Source organism: Sinocyclocheilus rhinocerous, unplaced genomic scaffold (genome assembly GCF_001515625.1).
Source record: "Sinocyclocheilus rhinocerous isolate Xijiao unplaced genomic scaffold, SAMN03320098_v1.1 scaffold659, whole genome shotgun sequence".
NCBI classification, from domain to species: Eukaryota; Metazoa; Chordata; class Actinopteri; order Cypriniformes; family Cyprinidae; genus Sinocyclocheilus; species Sinocyclocheilus rhinocerous.
Window position 1 is genome coordinate 353137 of NW_015652995.1, and position 21443 is coordinate 374579.

The following is a 21443-nucleotide window of genomic DNA, read 5'->3' on the forward strand; positions in this document are numbered from 1 at the left end:
ATCTTTCCTCCGTGTGATTAATCCCCTCTGCTCCTGTGTTTAAAAAATGATTCATTACAGCCGCGCCCGCCTGGCTTTCCCCCTGCACCGGCTCTCCTCAGGGGAGCCATTACCGTGAGCGGGCCTCAGCTCCGATTACCTGCGTCTGACCAAAGAGCTGTTTGTTTTTACAGGTGCAGTACAGCGAGCTGAGAGCTGAGCTCGGCAACCAGGGCCTAGCAAAGAAGAAACGCTTGCGTTGAAACCCGACGGACGTGTCGGATGAAAGGGACGGACAGCGTTTCAAGACACGGTCTGTTTAAGTCATAATGCCCCGTGCGAGTGGAGAAGGAGCCCCCTTGTGCCAAACCATCCGCATTTCCACTGAGGTGTATTCATCGGCTGCATGATACTGTGTATGTGTGTGTGTGTGTGTGTGTGAGAGAGAGAGAGAGGGGCCCCTCCTGACGGGGCCTTTGGCCCTCGTGAACTCACATGGTCACAGTGTCTGAGCATATGAAGGTAAAGACGGGCTTCACCAGCCTCTGCATGTGGTCACGCTGAAATGCAATGAGATACAATGCAGCCTTTTCATATATTAATGTCTTTTTAGAGACCACATTCTGGTTCATTTAACAAACTGAAAATTAGCCACAAAACAGCGCACATACGTGCTTCCTGTTGCTTGTGTTTACAGCAGGGAATATTTAAATGAGGGCAAAATATATTTATGATAAACTTGTTTATATTATGGAAAATATTCAAGCAGTTTTAAATGCCATTTAACATTTTTATTCATGCAAATGCAGCCTACTGTTAAGAATTATTTTATGTATGCTGTTTGTTTTTTCTATGCATCTTCTGTGTTGTACATTTATGCAGCAGATAAAGATGAAATGAAGATGACTAAAAAGTTTGACTTTTTAAATGTGTTTGTCTTCTCTCACGTCCTTAACTCTGTGTTATTTGTGAAAGATGCACACAGTATTATTACCCAGCCCACACTTCAGAAGAGGATGCTGGTCACTGTTGGAGGAAAACATCAAAGTCTCTGTGTGTCCAGAGCAGTCAGCTAATGCACTGCTTTTGTAGTTCGCTGACAATAACAAGGTCCAGATGAGAGAGCTCATCTCTCATAAAGAGGGAGGGAGACTGAGAGAGAGGAAGAGAAAGAGTGAGTGAGTATATACACTCCATACCCTGCACTTAGCGTCTCCCATTTTCATTAAAATCACCTCCAGTGCCTAATGGCTCTCTACTAGACCCATCACTCTGTAGTGTTAGCACCAGTGATGGGGCTTCAAGTAGAGCAAATGGAGATTTCCTGCCTCATCAACTTATTTATTCATATTACAGACATATTCCAGCCTCTCCGCTATCAGAGTCATTTTTATAGAAAGCAACATTTCCAAAGTAGTGCATCTTGAATGTTGGCATTCAGAGCGTTGATTTGAAATTAATATTAAGCGATTATTAACATATTAATAAAGTTAGCAGTGAGCGCTGTTCATTTGCACCTTTTTTTACAGTGCTAAGTTTTGTCCTTCACCTCGATTTACAGACAACTTTTATCAGAGCGAGCAGGAAAAAGTTTCTTTCAAAGAAATGTAAAACCGAACAGAAAGAAGAAACTTCCTCAGATGGCGTCCGCTCGCTTGCTCTCCCTCAATAATTTAGCGAGCGAGGTAAATAGCCGAGCGGATGCTTTGTAAAAATAGCCATAGCCATACAGATGAGCCCAAGACCCCAGCTCGGGGAGTTTGTTCAGACTGATTGGAGTGCTCAGCATCCCAGTCTGCCCCCCTCCGTCTCTCCCACCCTCCCTTCACTCCTCTGCAGTTTGGTGCTGGTGAAAGAGCATCGGTTGGTGCAGCGTGAAGAGTTTGATTGGCTCTCAGGGACCTGCTGGAGCCCGGGGCTATCTCTTTTGACAGTCTGATAGAGACATCACGGCACTCTCCCAGGAGCTGCCACTGGGGGTCCGATTCAAAGCGAGGGGGAGTGGAGGTGACCCGCGACGCTCTGACGAGAGAAATCCCACACACACAAACTCCTGCACAGACTCCGCTGGGGGGCCACGGAGAGGGAGAGCGAGGAGGGGAGGGCCAGTGTCCCTTAGCTCAGTAAATGAGACCCCATCAGATGTCTGCGTGAGGTGAAACCAATTAAACAATGCTTGCAGGAAAGTGCTAGTCGTGGGGTTAGCACCAAAACTTGAAAGCGAGCCTCTAAGTGGATGTGAAGTGTTTGTGCTGGAGGAGAGCAGTGGTCTTCAAAAATTCAAGACCGTCTCAAAAAACGCAGATGAAATGAGAGGCTGCCAATTGAGATCTCTCGTAAAAAGAGGCCAGACGCAGCATTCATCTCTGAGGGCTAGTGTTGACAAGTGTTTTTGGGTAAACTGCCTTGATGAAAATCTTATGCTTTGATGCTTCAGACATTTAGAAAAGTCAAATTGTGGTCCGAAAATGAATGCACAAAAACTTTGCACACCCTCTAACATGTAGCACTAACATCATCAACTGTGAATAGTTTTTTTTTTAATAGGTTGTTTCAACAACAAAAAAATTGTCAATTATGGCCTGTGACATTGTGTTTTAAGAATACTGAATTAAGCATATTTTGCTCTTAACTGCATTAAGATTTTATAGATACATTCATTGAAAAAATTGTTTACTAATTACATTGCTAATTATTAAAGGACGCTCTCTTCTTCAACATTCATGTTAACAATGCACTATCATTAACTATAGATCAGATCAGTACAACAAGATGCAATCAAACAGCACATTAAAAAAACATACATGCCCTTGAGATTTTTATTTTTTTATTTTATTCAGTGTCCTCCCCAGTGACTTCATTTTAGATTTCTAATTTGTGGCAATTTACAGAGAAGTAACTATTTTATTTTCCTGAACACATAAGATTGAAACGTTGCTTTATTCACAAATTGTTTTTGCGATAGTAAAATTTTTTATTACAAGAATTAAACTCTCAACTTGGATAGAAACCTAGGTGAGGATGGAGGACAATAGAGACAATACATGGTAGACCCCCCCCTCCTGTTTTGTCTAATAAACAAAATCATGTTTAAAAATGATCAGTTTACTCCTGGGATTGAAACCTCAAATCTCTATAGGTTACTAAACAGGCAATATGGTCCCTGAATATTTTCCCCAAACTCACTAATGAACATCTCATCCACACAGCAGTTAACACTGCTTGCATCATTCTCTCTCTCTTTTTTCTCCTTCAATAGTTGTTGTTTTGCTTGGTATGAGGCTGATGTCTTCATCAGCCTGTCAGAAAGGAAGTGCCTGCAGCTGTGGCAGGTCCCCCTAGAGCCTGTCGCACTCTGTGTTTCCATGGTAGTCCTTCAGGCAGCACCATGGGCAGACTGTGCGCAAGGACCCCTACAACCTGTTTTTTTTTTCTTTTTTTTCTTCCAGATATGCAGCCCTGAAGCGGGCGTCAAACTGAAACGCCAAATAGTAAAAAGAGTGCTGCAATACTTCCTTTGCAGGTGGTGCTTTCTCTTTCAGAAGCAATGCCAACCAAATCTAATTTTAATAAGATGCCCCTGTTCCTCAATTATTGTTACGCGGGTGCTTTCGTTAAAGGGAAATGACCCTCCCTCAACTCGCCGTGTATTCCTGCAGAGTCTTCATAAGGCAGCAATAAGCAAAAGCTTCTTGTTAACATAAAGATGTCATATTACTTTACTTTTGATTTGTTTTCCTTAGTAGTACGTCAAAATATAAACACATCAGAGACTCGTCGTGTTGCTGAGGGGCTCAACATCGCTGTATTGAGATCGCCGAGGTCAGGCCTCAGATCTGACACCAATAACGAGAAGGGCTTTCCTGGAATCAGACACTAATGAGATCCAAATGACAAAAGCGATTGTTTTTACTCTTCTCAGGGTGGGCCGCACCAACTGAGAACCTTAACCTACATGCTTAGCCTGTCGAAGATATCCCCACATCTCCTGTCTGTACTTTGGAAGGAAGGAAAGCCGCCATGGATCAGTCAACAACGTATGTAGATGAACAAAGACTATCCAACATGAGAGCAAAGATTACAGTCAGTAGCGGGTACAAATATTAATTACATTTTAAAGTCACGACTGCAATTGAGCCTCAGGGTGCTTGCCTCTGTTCTGCGAACTCATAGTTTGCATGTTATTTATACAGTGGGCGTATTACACTCACTGACACTGAGCCGTAATTTCTCACAATACATCAAATGCACTGGGGTAGCCTTTAAGAGCTTAAATTAAGTCGCTGGCCTTTAAAAGCATCTCTCTTAGGGGCCTGTCCGGATTAATAAATTCAACTGATTTGGCTTTAATATTATTCGGAGTGCATTAGAATGCAGCTAACAGCTGGGGCGGTGGCCAGTCTCAGGGGCATTGGCAGGGGCGAGGAGTGCCGCTGAGATACGGAGTGTGAGTCTGAGGGCAGGCGGGCGCGTGAGCAGCGTGGGGCCAGAGGTCCCTCCGTTACAGTGCGGCCCTGATAGGCTCGTCTCTTGGATCAGAAAGGCCAGGCTTAAATGAAAGGACGATGAGGAGGGACGCCGACCGCCTCGAAAACAGTCACCCCTTCTGCGACAAGCTCTCACCTCTGATAACTGGTTGCGAGGAGCGTTTACTTTCTCCATCCTTTTCTTTTCCTTTTATCGTCAAAGCAAGAAAATGTTAAACAATGTTAACAGAATAGGACAGCCCTCTCGGCGACACATTATAACAATAATCAAGAAAAAAATTTAGCTTAATAAACATGGGAAATCTCTTTCTCTCCATCCCATTACTGAATTGCGTTGCGCACCCTTGAGGAAGGACCTTGAGAACAGAGCGCCATGGAAGTGGAAATTGGTGAAACGATAGAAAGGAAGATATGGGGATGGAAAGAAAGAGAGAAAGACACCTTTGTTAGCTATCTGTGGTCGCCTCAATGGTCGGCGTTTAGCGTGCGCACACCCCGTCAGGCAGCAATACACAGAATAATTTAACCGCATATTTCATTTTAATTAACAGTGATATAATGCAATGTGACTCTCAGCCTCCAGAGGAAAGAACACAATATTTGGCTTGATGAATCTACTGGAGCCACTCGCAGTTTCTCTTCTCACCTCATGGGATTCAGGTATCATTAGAGATAAGCAGAGATCTGCTTTTTGTCTCGCAGTTAAAAAAAAGAAAAAAAAGTGCAGACACATGGGTGACTGCAGAAGTGTTCAATATTAATAGCCTTTCATCAAGGACACAATTAGGACACCTCTATTTGACACATTCTATAGGAGTCAAATGAATATGTATATCTGGTGTTCTGGAATGTGCCAGTGCACAAAAGTGACAGGGTGAAATCACAGGACGGTCAAGTAAAAGCTTGCACAAAAAGACAATCAGGTTGATTGCTTTTTACAATTCAGTCTGGTTCACTCAACGCAGTACAAGCAGTTTGTAAGCAACAGTGTAACTGCAAAAGCGACATTAGTGCTTTCAAACTGACACCGTTTCTCCTGCGTAGCAGAACTGCAGCTCAATACAATAAAAAAAATAGAGTATTTTCAGACATAAATTAGAAATTCTACACCAAATGAAATCCCCAAAAAAACTTTTTAACTTGTTTTATAAAACGTGACAATATTTTATATAATGCTTTTGTGTGCTGTATGGGCTAATTCTATAGTTTAAAAAAGTTCTATAGTTAAAAATATATATATATTTTTTAGGTTACATTAAAAACGTATGCGCTTTATGTTGCAATTCTTTGAATCAAAAATGTTATTTTAACTTGTCAACCTGACAAATTGTTATATCAACATTTATATGGGTTAGATCATGTAAAAACATTTGCCGGTTACCACTTTTTTTTCCAATGTAGAATATACTAATTTATGGAAAGTTGCATGCAAAGTATTTTCTCTGATGGTCTGTTCCCCCCCTTTTTTCACAATCATATAAAAACATGCATTCACGCTCACCAATTACTGTAGGGTTTGGTATCAATTCCTGTCTTATCTCTGGTGAAAATAATTGTTACATTTCTCTTCCCTTACTGTGAAAAAATTTCTGTTTTACACCAAAAATCAGCTTAGGGTTATTTGAATCACCCTACATATCAATTATAATTGGAGACTGAGGTTTCCAAAGGTCACTGCCCACTGCCACTGAGAGTGCAGTCAATCTCCGGGCATGCGTTGCCTCCTCTTTCATTAACAAGGCCTGCTAATTACAGCCATATGAACTGTCCTCCAGATCTAAAGCATTGCACTGCGCACATAGTAATTGATGTGTAAAAAAAAAAAAAAAGGATTTAACTTAATTTAAAGCTCCTGACTCGGATTAATTAGATGTGGTCTTGCATTGGAACCACTTTGCTCTGTGATCATGGTTTAAAGGGTCCAGTTGTGGAGATATAGAAATGATGTTTGTTTTGCTCATGAGTCTACAATGTTAGCCATCAGGGCCCAATTAGCCGGCAAACTAAAGCCTCTGTTAGTTTCTCCTCTTTAGCTTTGATAAGCAGTGGAGGCCCATGTGGTTATATTTTTCTACTTACCCCTATGCTAAAACTGTGCTGTGCACTGTTCAGACATGCGGTGACCGTGTAGTGAAATGATAATTCCTGGATTACAAACACATCTGTCCCTCTTCAGAACTGCAGGGAAAAGAAGCATAGTGGAAAATGTATGTTAGTACAAAACATACTATAAACATAACTGTACATAACAACAACAGCATTTTTCCATGGCTTGTTGCATATGAAAATAAAATAGAATTTAAATGATTAAAACACTGGTTAAAATGACTGGATAATTGTGTATGTGTGTGTGTGTGTGTGTATACTGTATATATATATATATACACTGTATATATACAATTTTGTACATATAATTTTTTTTTATGTATGGAGTGTTCCCATTTTTGTGGATATTCTGACGGTAGCTATTTTCTTTGTAAGCCTGGTAGAAAATGTACAACGAAAAGTCAGATGATTTAGTGCTTGAAGGTTTCTAATAAAAATCATATTGAATAAAACGTCCAAAACTCACACAGATGTCATCCTCCTTCCTTTATGGTTGGAAGAAACATTTGGTTCTTTAAGACAAATGATTTAAAACAAACTTTGAAGACACTGATCATTTTCCAGGTTGTCTCTCAGTGAGACCAGCATGACGGTAGATACTTTCCATGATTTGCTCATATTCTGCCTTTCGAGAAGGTCTACCAAGAGCATCATCTGACAGCAAAGACATTTTATTATCCTAAAGGAATAGTTCAAGAAAAAAAAAAAATCTAAAATGTCATTACTCATTATAGTGTAATTTAAAATCTGCATGACTTTCTTTCATGCATGGAACACAGAAGCTGCTATTTCGGGGAATTTTAAAGCTGCTCTTTTCCCTAAATTGAAAGTAAATGGTGACCACAGCTTTTTCCCAGATCCCTATCCACCTTGATTGTCTGGCCAAAAAAAAGCTTGGACATTCTCCTTTGCGTTCCATTCAAGAACAGCTCTGTATTGTAACAACGACATGAGGGTGAGTAAATAATGACTGTATTTTAATATTTGGGTGAAGTACCTCTTTAAGAATTTTGATGGACAGAAGCATGTGAGTGTGTGTCAGAGGGGTATGGGGTGGATGATGGCAGGAGGAGGAGGAGTCTAGGCGTGAGACAGACAGAGGGGGAAACAAAGCCATCATCTCCCTGTGCTTGCCCTTCTCTCCCCTCTCCTCCACTGCACCAATTACTGCGTCCCCTGCTCACCCATCAGTATGCAGCAGGGCTCACTCTCAGCACCACTCGCCCCAGGCCATTGAATACGTTACCTCTGCTATGGGGTGAGGGGCTCCAGGGCAGTGCGCCCCGTAACCCTGTAGATAATTTGGGATTCCTGCTCCCCACTGACGAGGAGAGGAGTGGTAAAAAGAGAAAACAAATAAAGGAATAAGGTCTGCCCAGACACCTACCCAGAGATCTACTCATTTATTGATTCCTTTATTCTTTCATTTGTGAAATTGTAATTAAGCTAGCTATTTATGAGTCCTCCATGGCAAGACTTCGGCTAACACTATATTAGTACCTACAGGTAGAGCCGTTCGCATTACATAATGAACTCTAATCTGTTCGCAATGGAATAATAAGAAGGTGGTACTCGGTCCAGTCTAATGACGATCCAGTAATGATAATGACTTAATTATTTGAAGCTTTTGGCTTGAATGATAGTGATGTGGAGGACAGAAATGTAATTTAACAGATCTCAAACTGTGAGAAGTTGTTCAGTCTTTAGAAATCACGGTAACATAGAATGAAAAAATAAAGTTTTAAACAAGCCACTGCAGTTTACTGCATACATCATTTTGTCAGCATGTGTTTTATTTGGAATTGGAAGGGATCTTCTCCTCAACTTTTAATGTAAAGGGTTAGTGTATAGTCAGAAAACCGCAAAATTAAGGCTATAGTCACAACCAAATGTGGACATGATCTTGTATATTGTCTTAACACCTAATCTTGTATATTGCCTTAACACCTACAAATCAATCAGCCCAGCAACAAGAGGAACACTGCAACAACATTACAGTACTAAGTCCTCTGAGGTAAATTTCACTAATCGAAAAACTGACACAGTTGCGTTTGTATGAAGCAAGAATGAGTCTGTGGTTTGAAACCTTTTCTTATAAAATGTGATGCAAGAAGATTCCAGTGACAAGCAATTGTCTGTCCACACCAGACGCAACAAAATCAACCACAAATCGTAGCCAATCAGAAGAGCTTGTGGGCGGGCAAAGTGTTTATCTCGTATATTCTGTTTATTTCAGAAACCTTGCACTTGTCTACCAACACTTTACCAATATTTTATTTTCTGTTCAACGAAAATTCCAGCAACAAATTAGATGAAAAACCATAAAATGGGAAGATTTGCTTAGGCTGCTTTGCATAGCCTCTATATGTAGGTTTGCGTAGTGGCTGACTCCTACATGCTGGCCTTCAAGCCTAGCCAGGGCTCCTCCCACTCGCCAGCCAACAGATGCATGGAAACAAATGCTGCCCCACAGAGCTACTCTTGTCATGTTGGAATAAACGGTGCAATGAAATTCTGCAAAACGGGAAAAGCGAACCAGGGAAACTTTCCACTTCATTATGCTGCCTAACCAAGTTAGCAGCCGAATGGGCAAAGAGGAGAGAGAACTGGGAAAAATGCTAGAAGCGCTTATCATCAGACAAAACTCACATTGCACCCAAAACATTTTAGAACCGAGCGGCTGACATAAATGCCTTTTTAATATGCCTCTGTTTCTCCCCCAAAAAACTGTTGGAATAATTGATTATCGCATTAGTTAATTTAGCGATGAATCAATTATCAAATCTGTCAGTCCTAGCTGGGGAAACAAGGGAGGACACGAAGATGGTAGACAGTGATTATTATAGAGCCATGGGGAATTATGGGACTATTCAGAACGCTGTATTCATTGGCTGCTGGAGGAATTGTTTCTCTATGCGCTGTGGTCTGAGTTGAGAAAGGGCGAACCGAGGACATTAAATCAACTGGCCAAGAAATCTCACGGCACGATAGTTTCAAATAACTCTCGAACAATTAATTGATGAGGTAAAGTGAGATGAGGTAATCCACTTTCAATAATTGAATAGCCAGCATGATATGTTTCATAAAGTCGGAACAACACAGGTTAAAACAAACACAATCATGAAATGTAGCTTCACTAATTCATATCTCAAACCATCTAAACAGAACAGTATAATAAAATATTACGTTTTATGCCAGGTGCATACGATATTGTACAAACTGCTTGACACAGATAATCAATCAAGCAATAATTTCTGATGATTTTTTTAATGTTTTAAAAACAGACCATTGGCATTTTTAATTATTCATGTGCATAATAATAAAAATAAAATATTAGATACTATACAACAATATTATTACAATTTAAATTCTAATATGACGTAACATTTACATTTTAATATATGTAACTTAAATTTGTAGAAAAAGCGTGGCATTAAAATTCAAATTCAAGCCATTTGAATCAAGTCCAAAATGCTACGGTTGGTTAGGCTCTTCAAGACAGATGATATAAAGTGAAGCAAAAGCTTTGCCGCTGATCATTTTCCAGGTTGTCTGTCGGTGAGTCATAGAGCAGCATGACGGTAGGTAGTATAAACATTGTCGGTCTGTGGTTAGACGTGTAGGGGAAGCTCTCTCCAGCAGAGGGGCACCTGCTTCTCAAAGCCGGGCTGCTTAATCACTTTCATCTGGGCCCCCTGCTGCCTCGCTAACCTGGTCTTACTTTAGAAAGCAGATCTGTCTTTCACATCCTCACACACGGCTCCCTTTCTTTTGCTTTCAGCCTCGGTTGTTTTACCTTTCTAATTCGGCCCAGATGTGACGGCCCGCTCCGCCGCCCGTTCTTCCCCCTCTCCCTCTCGCGCCCACCTGCTCGCTGACCTGCGGACCCCACACCCAGTCTCTCATTTGATTTCCCTTCTCTGGAGTGAAAGGGCTGTTCTGTAGCTCATCGCAGCGCCTCTTTTTGCTTCGCCCCGTACTGCCTGGAGGGTCTGTGTTCAGCGTTGGGGCAGAGAAGCACTGGCAGACCCCTGTTTCAGTCGCAAGCCTTCATGGCTTTTGTTACTCCTTCAACGACTCAATCAGAAGCTCCATGCCTGTGGCCTCTGAATAACCCACCTCCCATGTAGATGGCTCTAGACCAAGGACTCAAACAGGCAGTCTTTGAGGACACACACAATAGCTGTGGTGTTATTTTTGACTCAAGATGTATAAGAACTATTTCAATCTAAAAACAATTTCGACACGCTCATGCTCAGAGGAAATTACAATACTGGCCAATTATCATCTGAAGGAATTTCATTATAGGAAAGAAAGGGCTGGTTTATGGAATCATCTTGGCTTTAATTGGATTGGTCCAGTTGGACATCCCGACTTGATGGACAGCCCAGATCTCTCTAGACCAGCGCAAGTCTGTGTCTGCGTCTGCCTCTGTTGGACAGGCCTCAGTAAATAATCTCTCACTGCTAAATGCTCACTGTTAATTGTTTCCTTTTTTTCCCAGATAATTACGACAACACCTCTGCGCCTCAGCTTGAAGGACGCACTCCGCCAGGGCCTAAGCAGGTGCCTCTTACTGACTGACAAGAGCTGTCAATCACCCGTAAAGAGCTCTCCACTTTCCTTCAGCTGTATGCTGCGATATTCCCTTTTGTCAGTTTATACCAAACACAAAATGAAAAAGCCGGGGCTTAACCAGGTAGCAAACAGGCCCCAGACTGTCAAAGGGAATTAGAGCGAGCATGTCTGCTTCTCTCCACTCTATCTATGAGGCACTCGCAGCGCTGTTCCTCGCACATGATAAGGGCTTTTACTTATGGGACCTGCCGTGATTAAGAGTCCCTGGGTAATAGAGCCTTGCTGCTGCCGTTTCAATAGTCAATGAAATTACCGACATCTTTTCAGCTACAGACTGATTTTTCTTATCCAAGAAGGATAACCATGTATTTAAAGGAATAGTTCACTCAAAAATTAAATTCTGTCATTTACTCACCCTCATGTCCGTTCCAAACCTGTATGACTTTCATTCTTCTGTTTTAAAACAAAAGAAGATATTTGGGGGGAAAATATGTTTTTCATCCATGCACTGCAAGTCAATGGGGTCCAATGTAATTTCGTCCCCAGCAGTCTTCAAAATATCTCCTTTTGTGTTTCACAAAATAAAGAAAGTTATACAGGTTTGTAAACAACACAAGGGTGTGTTAAAAACTGACAGAATTTGCTTTTTTGGGTAAACATTCCTTTTAAGATGGATGTAATATCCAACATACAGTATTCAGGCAAACACACATACAGACAGTAAAAGTCTGAATAGAAAAAGAAAACATTTATAGTAAGATGTTCATACTTCTCTTTTCCATACAAGTGAATGGTGACAACATCCGTCATATTCTCAGTGGGAGAGTTTACATAAATTTCAGGCTGTTTCAGGCTATCACCACACAGAGCTATCACTTAAGACATGGAATATAGTGAACAAGTCATACAGCTTGACAGCTCCTGGTCCCCATCCACTTTCATTATATGCAAGGGAGCAGTTCAGACTTTTCCCTGAACAAGATGAAGGCGAGTAAATAATGACAGAATTTTAATTTGGGGCAAACCATCCTTTTACAAGTTCATAAACCCCTTGTTCCTCTAATCAACCCAGTCATGTTTGTCATTTCAGCACACAAACACTGGTCAGATGAAGCAAGCAGTACAATTTAAATAAATAAATGCTCACTCTCCACATCTTCCACTCAGACTATTTGCATTGCCACAATTAAGAATGCTAATAGAACAATCCAGACCTCGCCTTTGAGGAGGATGGAAAGAGGCACCCCTATTGTTATTCTTATACCTGACCTGGAGGGCACTGTCACGCTGTGCTGAAACAGCCGGCCTCTCAGGAGAGCATAATAAACTAACCGAATCAAAGATGGGCACGCTGGTATGGCCTGGCACTCCTAACACTGGTCCTTGATCAGTTAGACGAGCCCGAGAGATGGAGAGCCAGCGGCCATTCGTGCAGAAGTGACTGAGGCCGAGCGGGAAAGCAGGTCAGAAAGTCAGGGTCGCTAAGCACCACTGTGCTATAGAGCGTCTCTGACAGGACAGGGCCAAGACCGGGGAACGACATGAGGTTTAGGGGATGGGAGGGGAGGGGAGGCCAAGAGCACTGCTACAGTTTCTTATTTTGTAGTGGACGATGGTTATGAGTATAATATGTGTATACAGTCTTGAGTATAGTCATAAACATATAAAATACATTCACAAACATACAGTATGCAGAGAAAATCAAACAGATGTCACAATGCTTCACAGAGTCCATCATTTGCCATGCCGTCTGTTAACCTGAAATAGACAAGCTAACTTTTTTTTTTAAATTAATTACTAGGAATGTAGCTCATAATATTGTGATGTGCAATTAGAAACACTTGGACATTGAGAATTTCCGGACCGTATGTGCACCATATGTGCAGCCTTCAGTAAATAATATCAAATTTGCTTCTATTTAAGCGGTCAGCTCTTTAGATCCGAAACATCATCAGTGTGATGTGTCCTGATATCGATAACCCATTAAGTCAACCTTCGCCAGACAATTTTCAATGAGAAGCCGTTTCTGACACACACACACCACAGCGCTGGAGAGATTCCGAACTCTCTCTGCAACCTAGCAACCCATCACACATAGAGAGGATCTAGACTGGCACTTTAGGGGAATTCAATTCACTTGTCCACAGTGAATAAGATTGAATCACTTAGACATCTGAGGTGATTTAATAGTGTTAGCATACGTAGCGCCTCAGCACAATGACATAGGGAAAAAGGGGCTCTTAGGATTATTACATTCACTGAAAAATAAGTCACTTTCCTAGGTTCGAAAATTCATTTTTCTGCAAGATACTTCCCAGATAATAGCAGATAACTTGAGAAATTACCATATTTTTCATGTCAAAGTTTAAGAAATGTGTGCTTTTCCTGGTTCTATTGGGCATATACTGCACGTTAAGCAAAGCACATACAGCGAATGTACTTACACCTGCTACAAAATCACAAGAATATGGAAATAAAATGAATTCGATTTCATGCACCAAATTGCAGGACGTATCAGGTGTCTTTTTGACACACACCCCAAGCAGGGATTGAGTATTGACGTTCTATTCGGAGTAATGCTTTGAATAGTAGTCACAAAGTATTCAGTACTACCTAGCAAATGTTTCTTGTAATTCTCAGTTTTGGCCATCAAGTACAACACACACACACACACACACACACGCACACACAAGAATAATACGAATAATAATTAATAATTCATTAACAAACAAACAAATTAATAACATTTAAAACAAACAAACAAAAAAACTTACTGTACTTTCTTGGAATATGTTTCCAATACTTGACCATATTGCAATTGCCTATTTAAATGTTATGCAGAACAGAGGACAAACAAAACATAATATTTTTTCAATGAAGTCATCAAAAGTTTGACAGTTCCTTAAACACCTGGAGAGAGGGACAACAGCCGCAGGACGACTGTAAAACAGACGAATGAATAAACAAATGATGGAGAAACAGCGGCAGAGATGAGAGGATGTGAAGAGCGTAGGTGGCCTGGCCAAGACTTCCTCACAGTCACTCTTCTGACCGTGGGAGGATAAAAATCTGGAAATATACTTTGGCTCTTTTCGTTCTATTTTATCATCATCATCATCATCATCTCCCTCTTGCAGTCTTTCTCTTTCTCCTGCCTTTTTTTTTTACTTGCAGTTCTAGGACTGATACAATGGCCATGGCCATATTCTTGGAAGATAAATTAAGTCTCAATAACTGCACTCTTCTGCAGCTGCGCTCCTCATAATATCCTTTATTTTGTAGATATGGAGAGGCTCATCTCAACTGAATGATATATATGCACAGATCTGACAAAAAAGACTCATATTATTATTCCACTAAAATTTTAATAACTATATTAATTCATGCACATGAATGTCAGGGAAATTCCCTCTAAAAATCTGTGATAATATTAGCTAGTTTTGTGAATATATATAATTGTACATTTCATATTTATGAAACATTTATTTCCTTAAGTGAAGGCAATCACAACCGCCCCTCTGTTGGGCCATTTTTATTTTTATGCCCATAGGTGGCAGTACGCCACCACAAAAAGAGCTGAAAGCATATCTGCACCACATGGCAGAAGCAAGTCTGAGCCTCCTTCACAGATTTAATTAGACAGAAACAGATATGTACATGTTCAGTCTTCAGCTGCCATTCCTCATTATTTTTTCATCGTCTGCTGAAAGGGGGAAAAAAAGCTAATCCTCTTTTGGTAACTTTTGCAGCAATCACAAAAATGAAGTTGAGCGTTTTTTGCATGGTGAGTTTAGTGTTAAAATGTTGCTTCACACCTCTGAATGATCAAGATGACTGTGGTCAAAAATGGCAAGTTAAAGCAAAAGGTTCTATTAATTTTTTTTTCTTTTGAAAATTATTTAAAAGAAATGTATTCGACTACCACAGGCCAAGGAACCCATATAAAGTTAAGCCAACAGAAGCCAAAGCAAATCCATAGACAACTGATGAAAAATAAATAAATAATTGGATTTAGTTACAATTATAACTAAATAATTTACTTCATGTAACCTTGAGATTATCTGCCACTTAAATTTTTTAAGAGTGAATTCTGAATTGGTTTTTAAATAATGTATTACTACTTTTCAAAGGACATGATGCAGTAAAAGCAAATGACTAGATTTTGAACAGGAAGTAATTTAATATTCACATATGCCTTTTTGAGTGGAAGGACGTAAAAGCCTCAGAAAAAAACGAAATAAAGGTATCAGAAAGAAAAGACCTCTGTGTAATATCCCACGCACCCTTGTGCGAATCATAAGGCAAAAGCTTGCAAATGAAAACGGCCTGGTTAATGAACCCAGACAATCTCCAGCACACATATGCATGGTTTTGCAAAGAAGTGTACCAAAAATAGTCCACCTGCCTACAAGACAAAGCAGAGAGCTTACAACTCGGTGAGCTGGAATTTGATACTGTTATTATGACAGACCGAGAGGACAAGCAGACAGGACAGAGATACGGCCTTCCTCTTTCCACATTAATTAAAAAAAGGCTCAATTAACAGCGATGAAACCCACTGCAGCATACTGACTGAAATGCAGTTGGCATGTCTGGTGTTTCTTTCCTTTTTTTTGTCTATTCAAACTTAATTGCAATTTTCCAGCGTAGAATGACGTGATGGAAATGACCGGGTAAATGTAGCATCATATGAATAACTATTTACAAGCTATTGACAAAACACTTGCATTTGCTCATTTGTGATTTCGACATTAAAGTGTGTCCAACACTGGGCTTCGTGCTCACGAAAGGAAATATTATGCGGATCGAAAAGGGCCTCTTCATTTTTGCGACTATTCTTCCTCCCCTTTTTCCATCTTTGTGTCCACCTTTATCATGGAAATTCAGAGCAATGCCAGACTATTACAGACATCAGCCTTAGCTTTTGCTGACTCGCAAAATATCTCGAGCTGGGGACGGTTTTGCCCTCGCAGCCATGCTGGATGAACACAATATGGTCACAATATGGGAAATGGATTTGCAAATTGAAACTTGATATCGACGGCTCTTATGAAAATCCCACCAATAAATGAAATAAAAAATGATGACCTTCAGAAGTATTTCCATCACACAATCGATTCATAGCATGTGGGTATAAACAATTAAAGAAAAAACATTTGTCTCATCATACTTCTAAAAATACAGTGTGATATCAAACCTTTAAAGTAAAGTTTCAAATGTAGATCACCTCTAAATTTGGCATTCAACAAATATAACTATACATACATACAATTTTACTGCTACATGTTTGCACTATTAGACCTCCATATAAACAATCACAGTCTGCAGTAAGCTCAAGTCACACACACACACAACTGGAAAACACAGTAGTGCAGCATTCACACAGCCCTCTGCACACTGGTGGTCTTAGGATTATGTTAAATATAACAAATAATCGGTAGAATTTATAAATAGGGCCCATCACGTCCAACTGAGCACATTATGACAAGGAAGGAACAGATCTGATCCAGTCATATAAATACAACTACTGTAACACCAATATGTCTATACAGACATAATTGAGATAATTATCTCATGTCACTGAGACACCTGAGACAGACAAGCACAATGACATAGAAACTATGACTCTAATGGGTCTGACCAAGCTACAGCAACTAGCCTGAACCAGAATGCAGTCATTTATTTCAAAATGGTAACATAATGCAATAATGGAAAGCAGCAGTTGTTTTGATTGGGGAAAGGATACCCACTAAAACTGCAGTTACAGCGTGAGAACATAATATTAGCGTCTGTCGTCTAAAGGAGCTAACAGGGTTTCGGTTTCAGCTCTTTTGGAAATCAAATTAGTCAGCCAGACATCCAATTAGTGTTTTTGTTTAGTTACATGCCGGAGCTGCTCAATAGACTGTTAAGGGGTGTGGTGGACATGGTGGACGTGGGGGGGGTGGGGGGTGTTGTTTCGTGCGGGGTTCTACCCTCTTAATAAGCTTTTGGGGTTACGTAAACTTCAAACACTTACCGTCTTACAGCAAGACGGGAGCAAAAGCGTGGCAACAGCAAAGCGTGCAGGTTTTGAATGATTTACACGCAGGCACCATTACAGCCCTCGGTAAGTATTCGCTAAAGCCATCAGCCACGAGAGAAAGAATATATGTAGTTTGTCGGGAGATTTGGAGCCACAATTAAGGCGAGTCCCTAGTTTCTTAATGGCTAAATCATATCAGATAGACTATCGACAGCCTCCTGTCAGTGAGTGAGCCCTCTGAGAGCTAGCTATTTACACATTGACTGATTGACTGTTTTTTAATAGACACATAATTGGTGACAAAGACCTTCAAATGGAGTGTCATTTGCTAGAACATTTGCGATAATTCACAGTCAGTCTAATTTTCCATTGGACACAGTCCCAATGACAGGGCTGCAGAGACGGCTTTACAGCAGTGACATGAGCCCAGGGAAGTGTTAAAGCTGGGATGTAGGATGTTTTAAGAGAAAGTGAGAGAGGGGAATAAGTTTGTATGTATGCGTGTATATAACTCTCTCTCTCTCTATATATATATATATATATATATATATACACATTATAATTATAGTTCATATGACAAAAAATACTATTTATATCATGTAAATTGTAATATATTACATATCAGTGTATATAAGTGTTATTTTAGTATTCTTCATATACTCTGTTTTTTATTGAGCTTAAATTTTTAAGCTTTTCATTATAGTATTTTCAGTTTGTCATTTTAATTACATTTTTAGTCATTTTATCTGCATTTGTAATTTTTATTAGTTTTTTTAAATATTAATTTGTAGTTCATAGTTTTTTTTTTATTTCAGTTTTATTTTTCAGTTATTTTAGTCCTTGTTTTAGTTAGTTGCCAATGCGTCATTTCTAATTTTTGTTTATTTTTCATCTTTATTTCAGTTTTATTTCAATGAACACAAATGTTTTTATTAGTTTTAATTAATGATAATAACTATATATCCCATTCGAGTACTGTAACCCCCAGAATGTATCAGTAAATTCCACATGAATACAGCTTTATGCTACCATAATAACTCAATTTAAGTACAGATCAAAGAATAATCATGTAAATATCACAGTTCTTTTGCTGCAGTGCATGACAGGTGACCTTCACATCACCTTGTGCTGCCAGCACTGCCACAAGCTTGATATCATCAGTAGTCATGGCACAAACTGAAAAGATGAGAGAATTAAAAAGAAAGGAAAAAACACGCTATAGATCTCGAAGCATTTCAAACAGGCTTGGCTTTTCGTAGCAGCTGCTCTGAGGATGTTTTTAACATCTATTAATGCTGAATTACTCCAATTACAAGCTTTCTTTACACCAAGGCCCCCTCGCCTAGCCCATGCGAGATGGCATCCACCTCCAGGAGCCAATCACAGCCGGCCCCAACCACCAGCAGCAGATGTAAGCAATTTACTTCTGATTTCTTCATATTCAGTGTGAGACGAGCTCCTGATGACCTGCGACCCTGGAGCCTGCAGGATTCTAACCCTATCAAATTAAAGCTCTCTGCTCACTTATCCCCCAGCGCTCCTCTGCTGCTAAGCAGCCATCTCGCTGCATAGCGACACGGGGCCGGGCGTGCTGGCTCATACGCCCTGCCTCATCAGCCGCTATTAGGGAAAATATACAGTGGTCTAATTGGATGAGATTCAGCTAAGGAAGTGCAGTTAAAGGTCATAGAGCCACCGTGCGTCTTCTGCTCTTCAGAATAATTTTCAGTGTCCTCCGCTGTTAAACAATAGGGCCAAAGTTACAATCTCTCTCGTTCCCTCCATATCTCAGAGCTCCAGTAGGAGGAGCGCCGGCCACCTTGATGAAAGGAGAGACCTGAGAATCATGTAAACAAGATGGCGGGGCCTTGACTGTTGTGCTTGGTGCCACCTGTGCGTTCGCCCGCTCCGAGCATCAGGCTCTCATGCCGCGGCCTTGACATTAGCCAATTTCATACATTTAGGATGATTCGTAAGGCCACATCCTTTCTCTAATCAGTGCTTCTTGCAAATCCTTCATCCACGATGCTAATTCTCAAGGCTAGGTGCTCCTGAAGATATTTTCATTCAATTTCTGATTAAGCCAGTAGCTCCGCTGGGCACAGAGGAGCTTGGTGCTTATAAGAGCACCCAAAAAGAACTAAACAAACACAGGAAAGGTTAATGGCATGTTTATGCTCTGACTTTTAACTGGGAGAATTCTAACCGGATCATTTCAATTCGAGCAGGCAATTTTAAGAGTTCATTTCTCGTTGTTAGGTCAATTGTTTTTCTTTACAAGTAAACATTTTGGGCAGTTTTGCAATGTTTTGCAACACAGTTACACTTCTGTAAGTATAACAATCTAATAATATTTTTGAAAGATTGTTATTCCATCAGTTGATATTAAAATTAAAAGCAGTTATTAAATATTAATATTAATTTAATTATTAATTTAATTATTAATTTAATAAATATTAAATATTAATATTAAAAGCAGTTGCTTGTTAAACACGCAAGCATGTATACAGCATTCTTTGGTTATTTGGTTATAGTGGACCTATATCTTGACAGATAATCCAAGAAACATTACCTAATGGGCAGTAAAAACTCTGAACTGACTGACAAAATTGTGTTCCAAAAGTACTGATATTTAATTTAACAGCAATTAACATTTCACACAAATTTTCACGAAAAATTTATACTTTGTAATCATTTTCATTGGTATTAAAAGGAAATGCCCAAATTTTGCCTGAAATGCCAGTTATTCATTATTAACTTTTTGTTTACTGAACTGTTGTATAAAAGCAAATTAAAGAGACAGTTCATCCAAAAAAAAAAAAAAGAAAATCATTTACTCACCCTCATGTCTTTGTCTGAACAATGTTTAGACCAGTGTTATTTTAGCATTATTGATATACTATTTTAGTTTTTATTTATATTTGAATTCTTTTTTATTATTATATATTTTACTATTATATTTTAAGTAATCTTGTTTGTTTCGTCATTTTTATTAGTGTTTAATCGCCTATATAGGTCGTATTATTTTTTGTTTTTGTTTTAGTTATTTTAGTAATTAAACTAAAAGAAAATTAGAAATGTTTCTGAAAAAAAATCTTTATTTATTTGTTTATTATTATTAATATTTTTTACAATAAGGTTATTATTGAAAACAGTATTTATTAATCTTTGTTAATGTTAGTTAATGAAAATACAGTCATTTATTGTTAGTTCATGTTAATTGACAGTGCATTAACCTAATGTTAACAAGCACAACTTTTGATTTTAATAATACAGTGTTTCCCCTGCCATTATTTTGGGGGGGCGGCCCGGAAGGTCAAGTTAATTTTATTTAATTATATTTTCTCTATAGCGCCAGATCACAACAGAAGTCATTTAAAGTTACCTTTCCAATAGAACAGGTCTATACCTTGTTCTTTTATTAAACAAACTAAATAGCCATATGTTATTTATCTTATTTACACGACGGTATTTTCTCTATAGCGCCAGATCACAACAGAAGTCATTTAAAGTTACCTTTCCAATAGAACAGGTCTATACCTTGTTCTTTTATTAAACAAACTAAATAGCCATATGTTATTTATCTTATTTACACGACGGTATGTCATTTCGGTCTCTACGTTTTGGTTGCGCTCTCTGCATCGAGCACAGTGGAGTTCCGCCCCGCGCCCGCGCATACACACACACACACACACGTGCGCGCACTCCCACTCCCACTAGTATTTGTAAATATTAAGCTGCAAAACGACTATTTAAATATGAATTCTGCGTGTCTCTGTGTTAATGAATGGCGCAGACGTGCGGCTTTGTTTACCACTGGTACTGAAGCGCGCGTGGTGCTTGCAGTGATTTTAGCATCTGCTGTATCACTAAATGAGGACATAAATACATGAACAACATCTCCAGAACTGCTCTGAGAGTCACTTCTTGAGCATTTGACCGTTTCATTTGAGTAAAACTATCCTCATATCATATACACACAGAAATGTAAAGGATGGCAACCCGTTAAAATAAAAGTTCGGTTTAACTTGAGGGCATTGACAGAAATATATTACTATTGTTGAGTAGAATGTACGTAACAGGCTGCTACTACTACGTAATAGGCTGCTACTACTAAAATTATTAAAACCTTATTTTTAAGGAATAATCATACAATACAAAAAATAAAATTTGTTTAATTTTCATTACTTAAAAGATAGATTAAATGAATGTTTTATGCCTTCAAAAATGTAAATACACAACACAGAATATCTGAGCAAAAAATCATA

The 21443-nt window shown here is 39.4% G+C and overlaps 1 protein-coding gene across 1 annotated transcript in view; it reads left to right on the top strand.

Moving 5' to 3' along the window:
• LOC107715213 (multiple C2 and transmembrane domain-containing protein 2-like) overlaps positions 1–9754 on the top strand; it is a 60228-nt gene extending 50474 nt beyond the window's left edge. The window contains exons 23-26 of the mRNA XM_016521292.1: positions 174–892; positions 5180–5187; positions 6658–6664; positions 9743–9754. Coding sequence (XP_016376778.1) covers positions 174–242 — 69 coding nt within the window. The 3' untranslated portion in view covers positions 243–892; positions 5180–5187; positions 6658–6664; positions 9743–9754. The remainder of the gene's footprint in view (positions 1–173; positions 893–5179; positions 5188–6657; positions 6665–9742) is intronic.
• The last annotated feature ends 11689 nt before the right edge of the window (positions 9755–21443 follow it).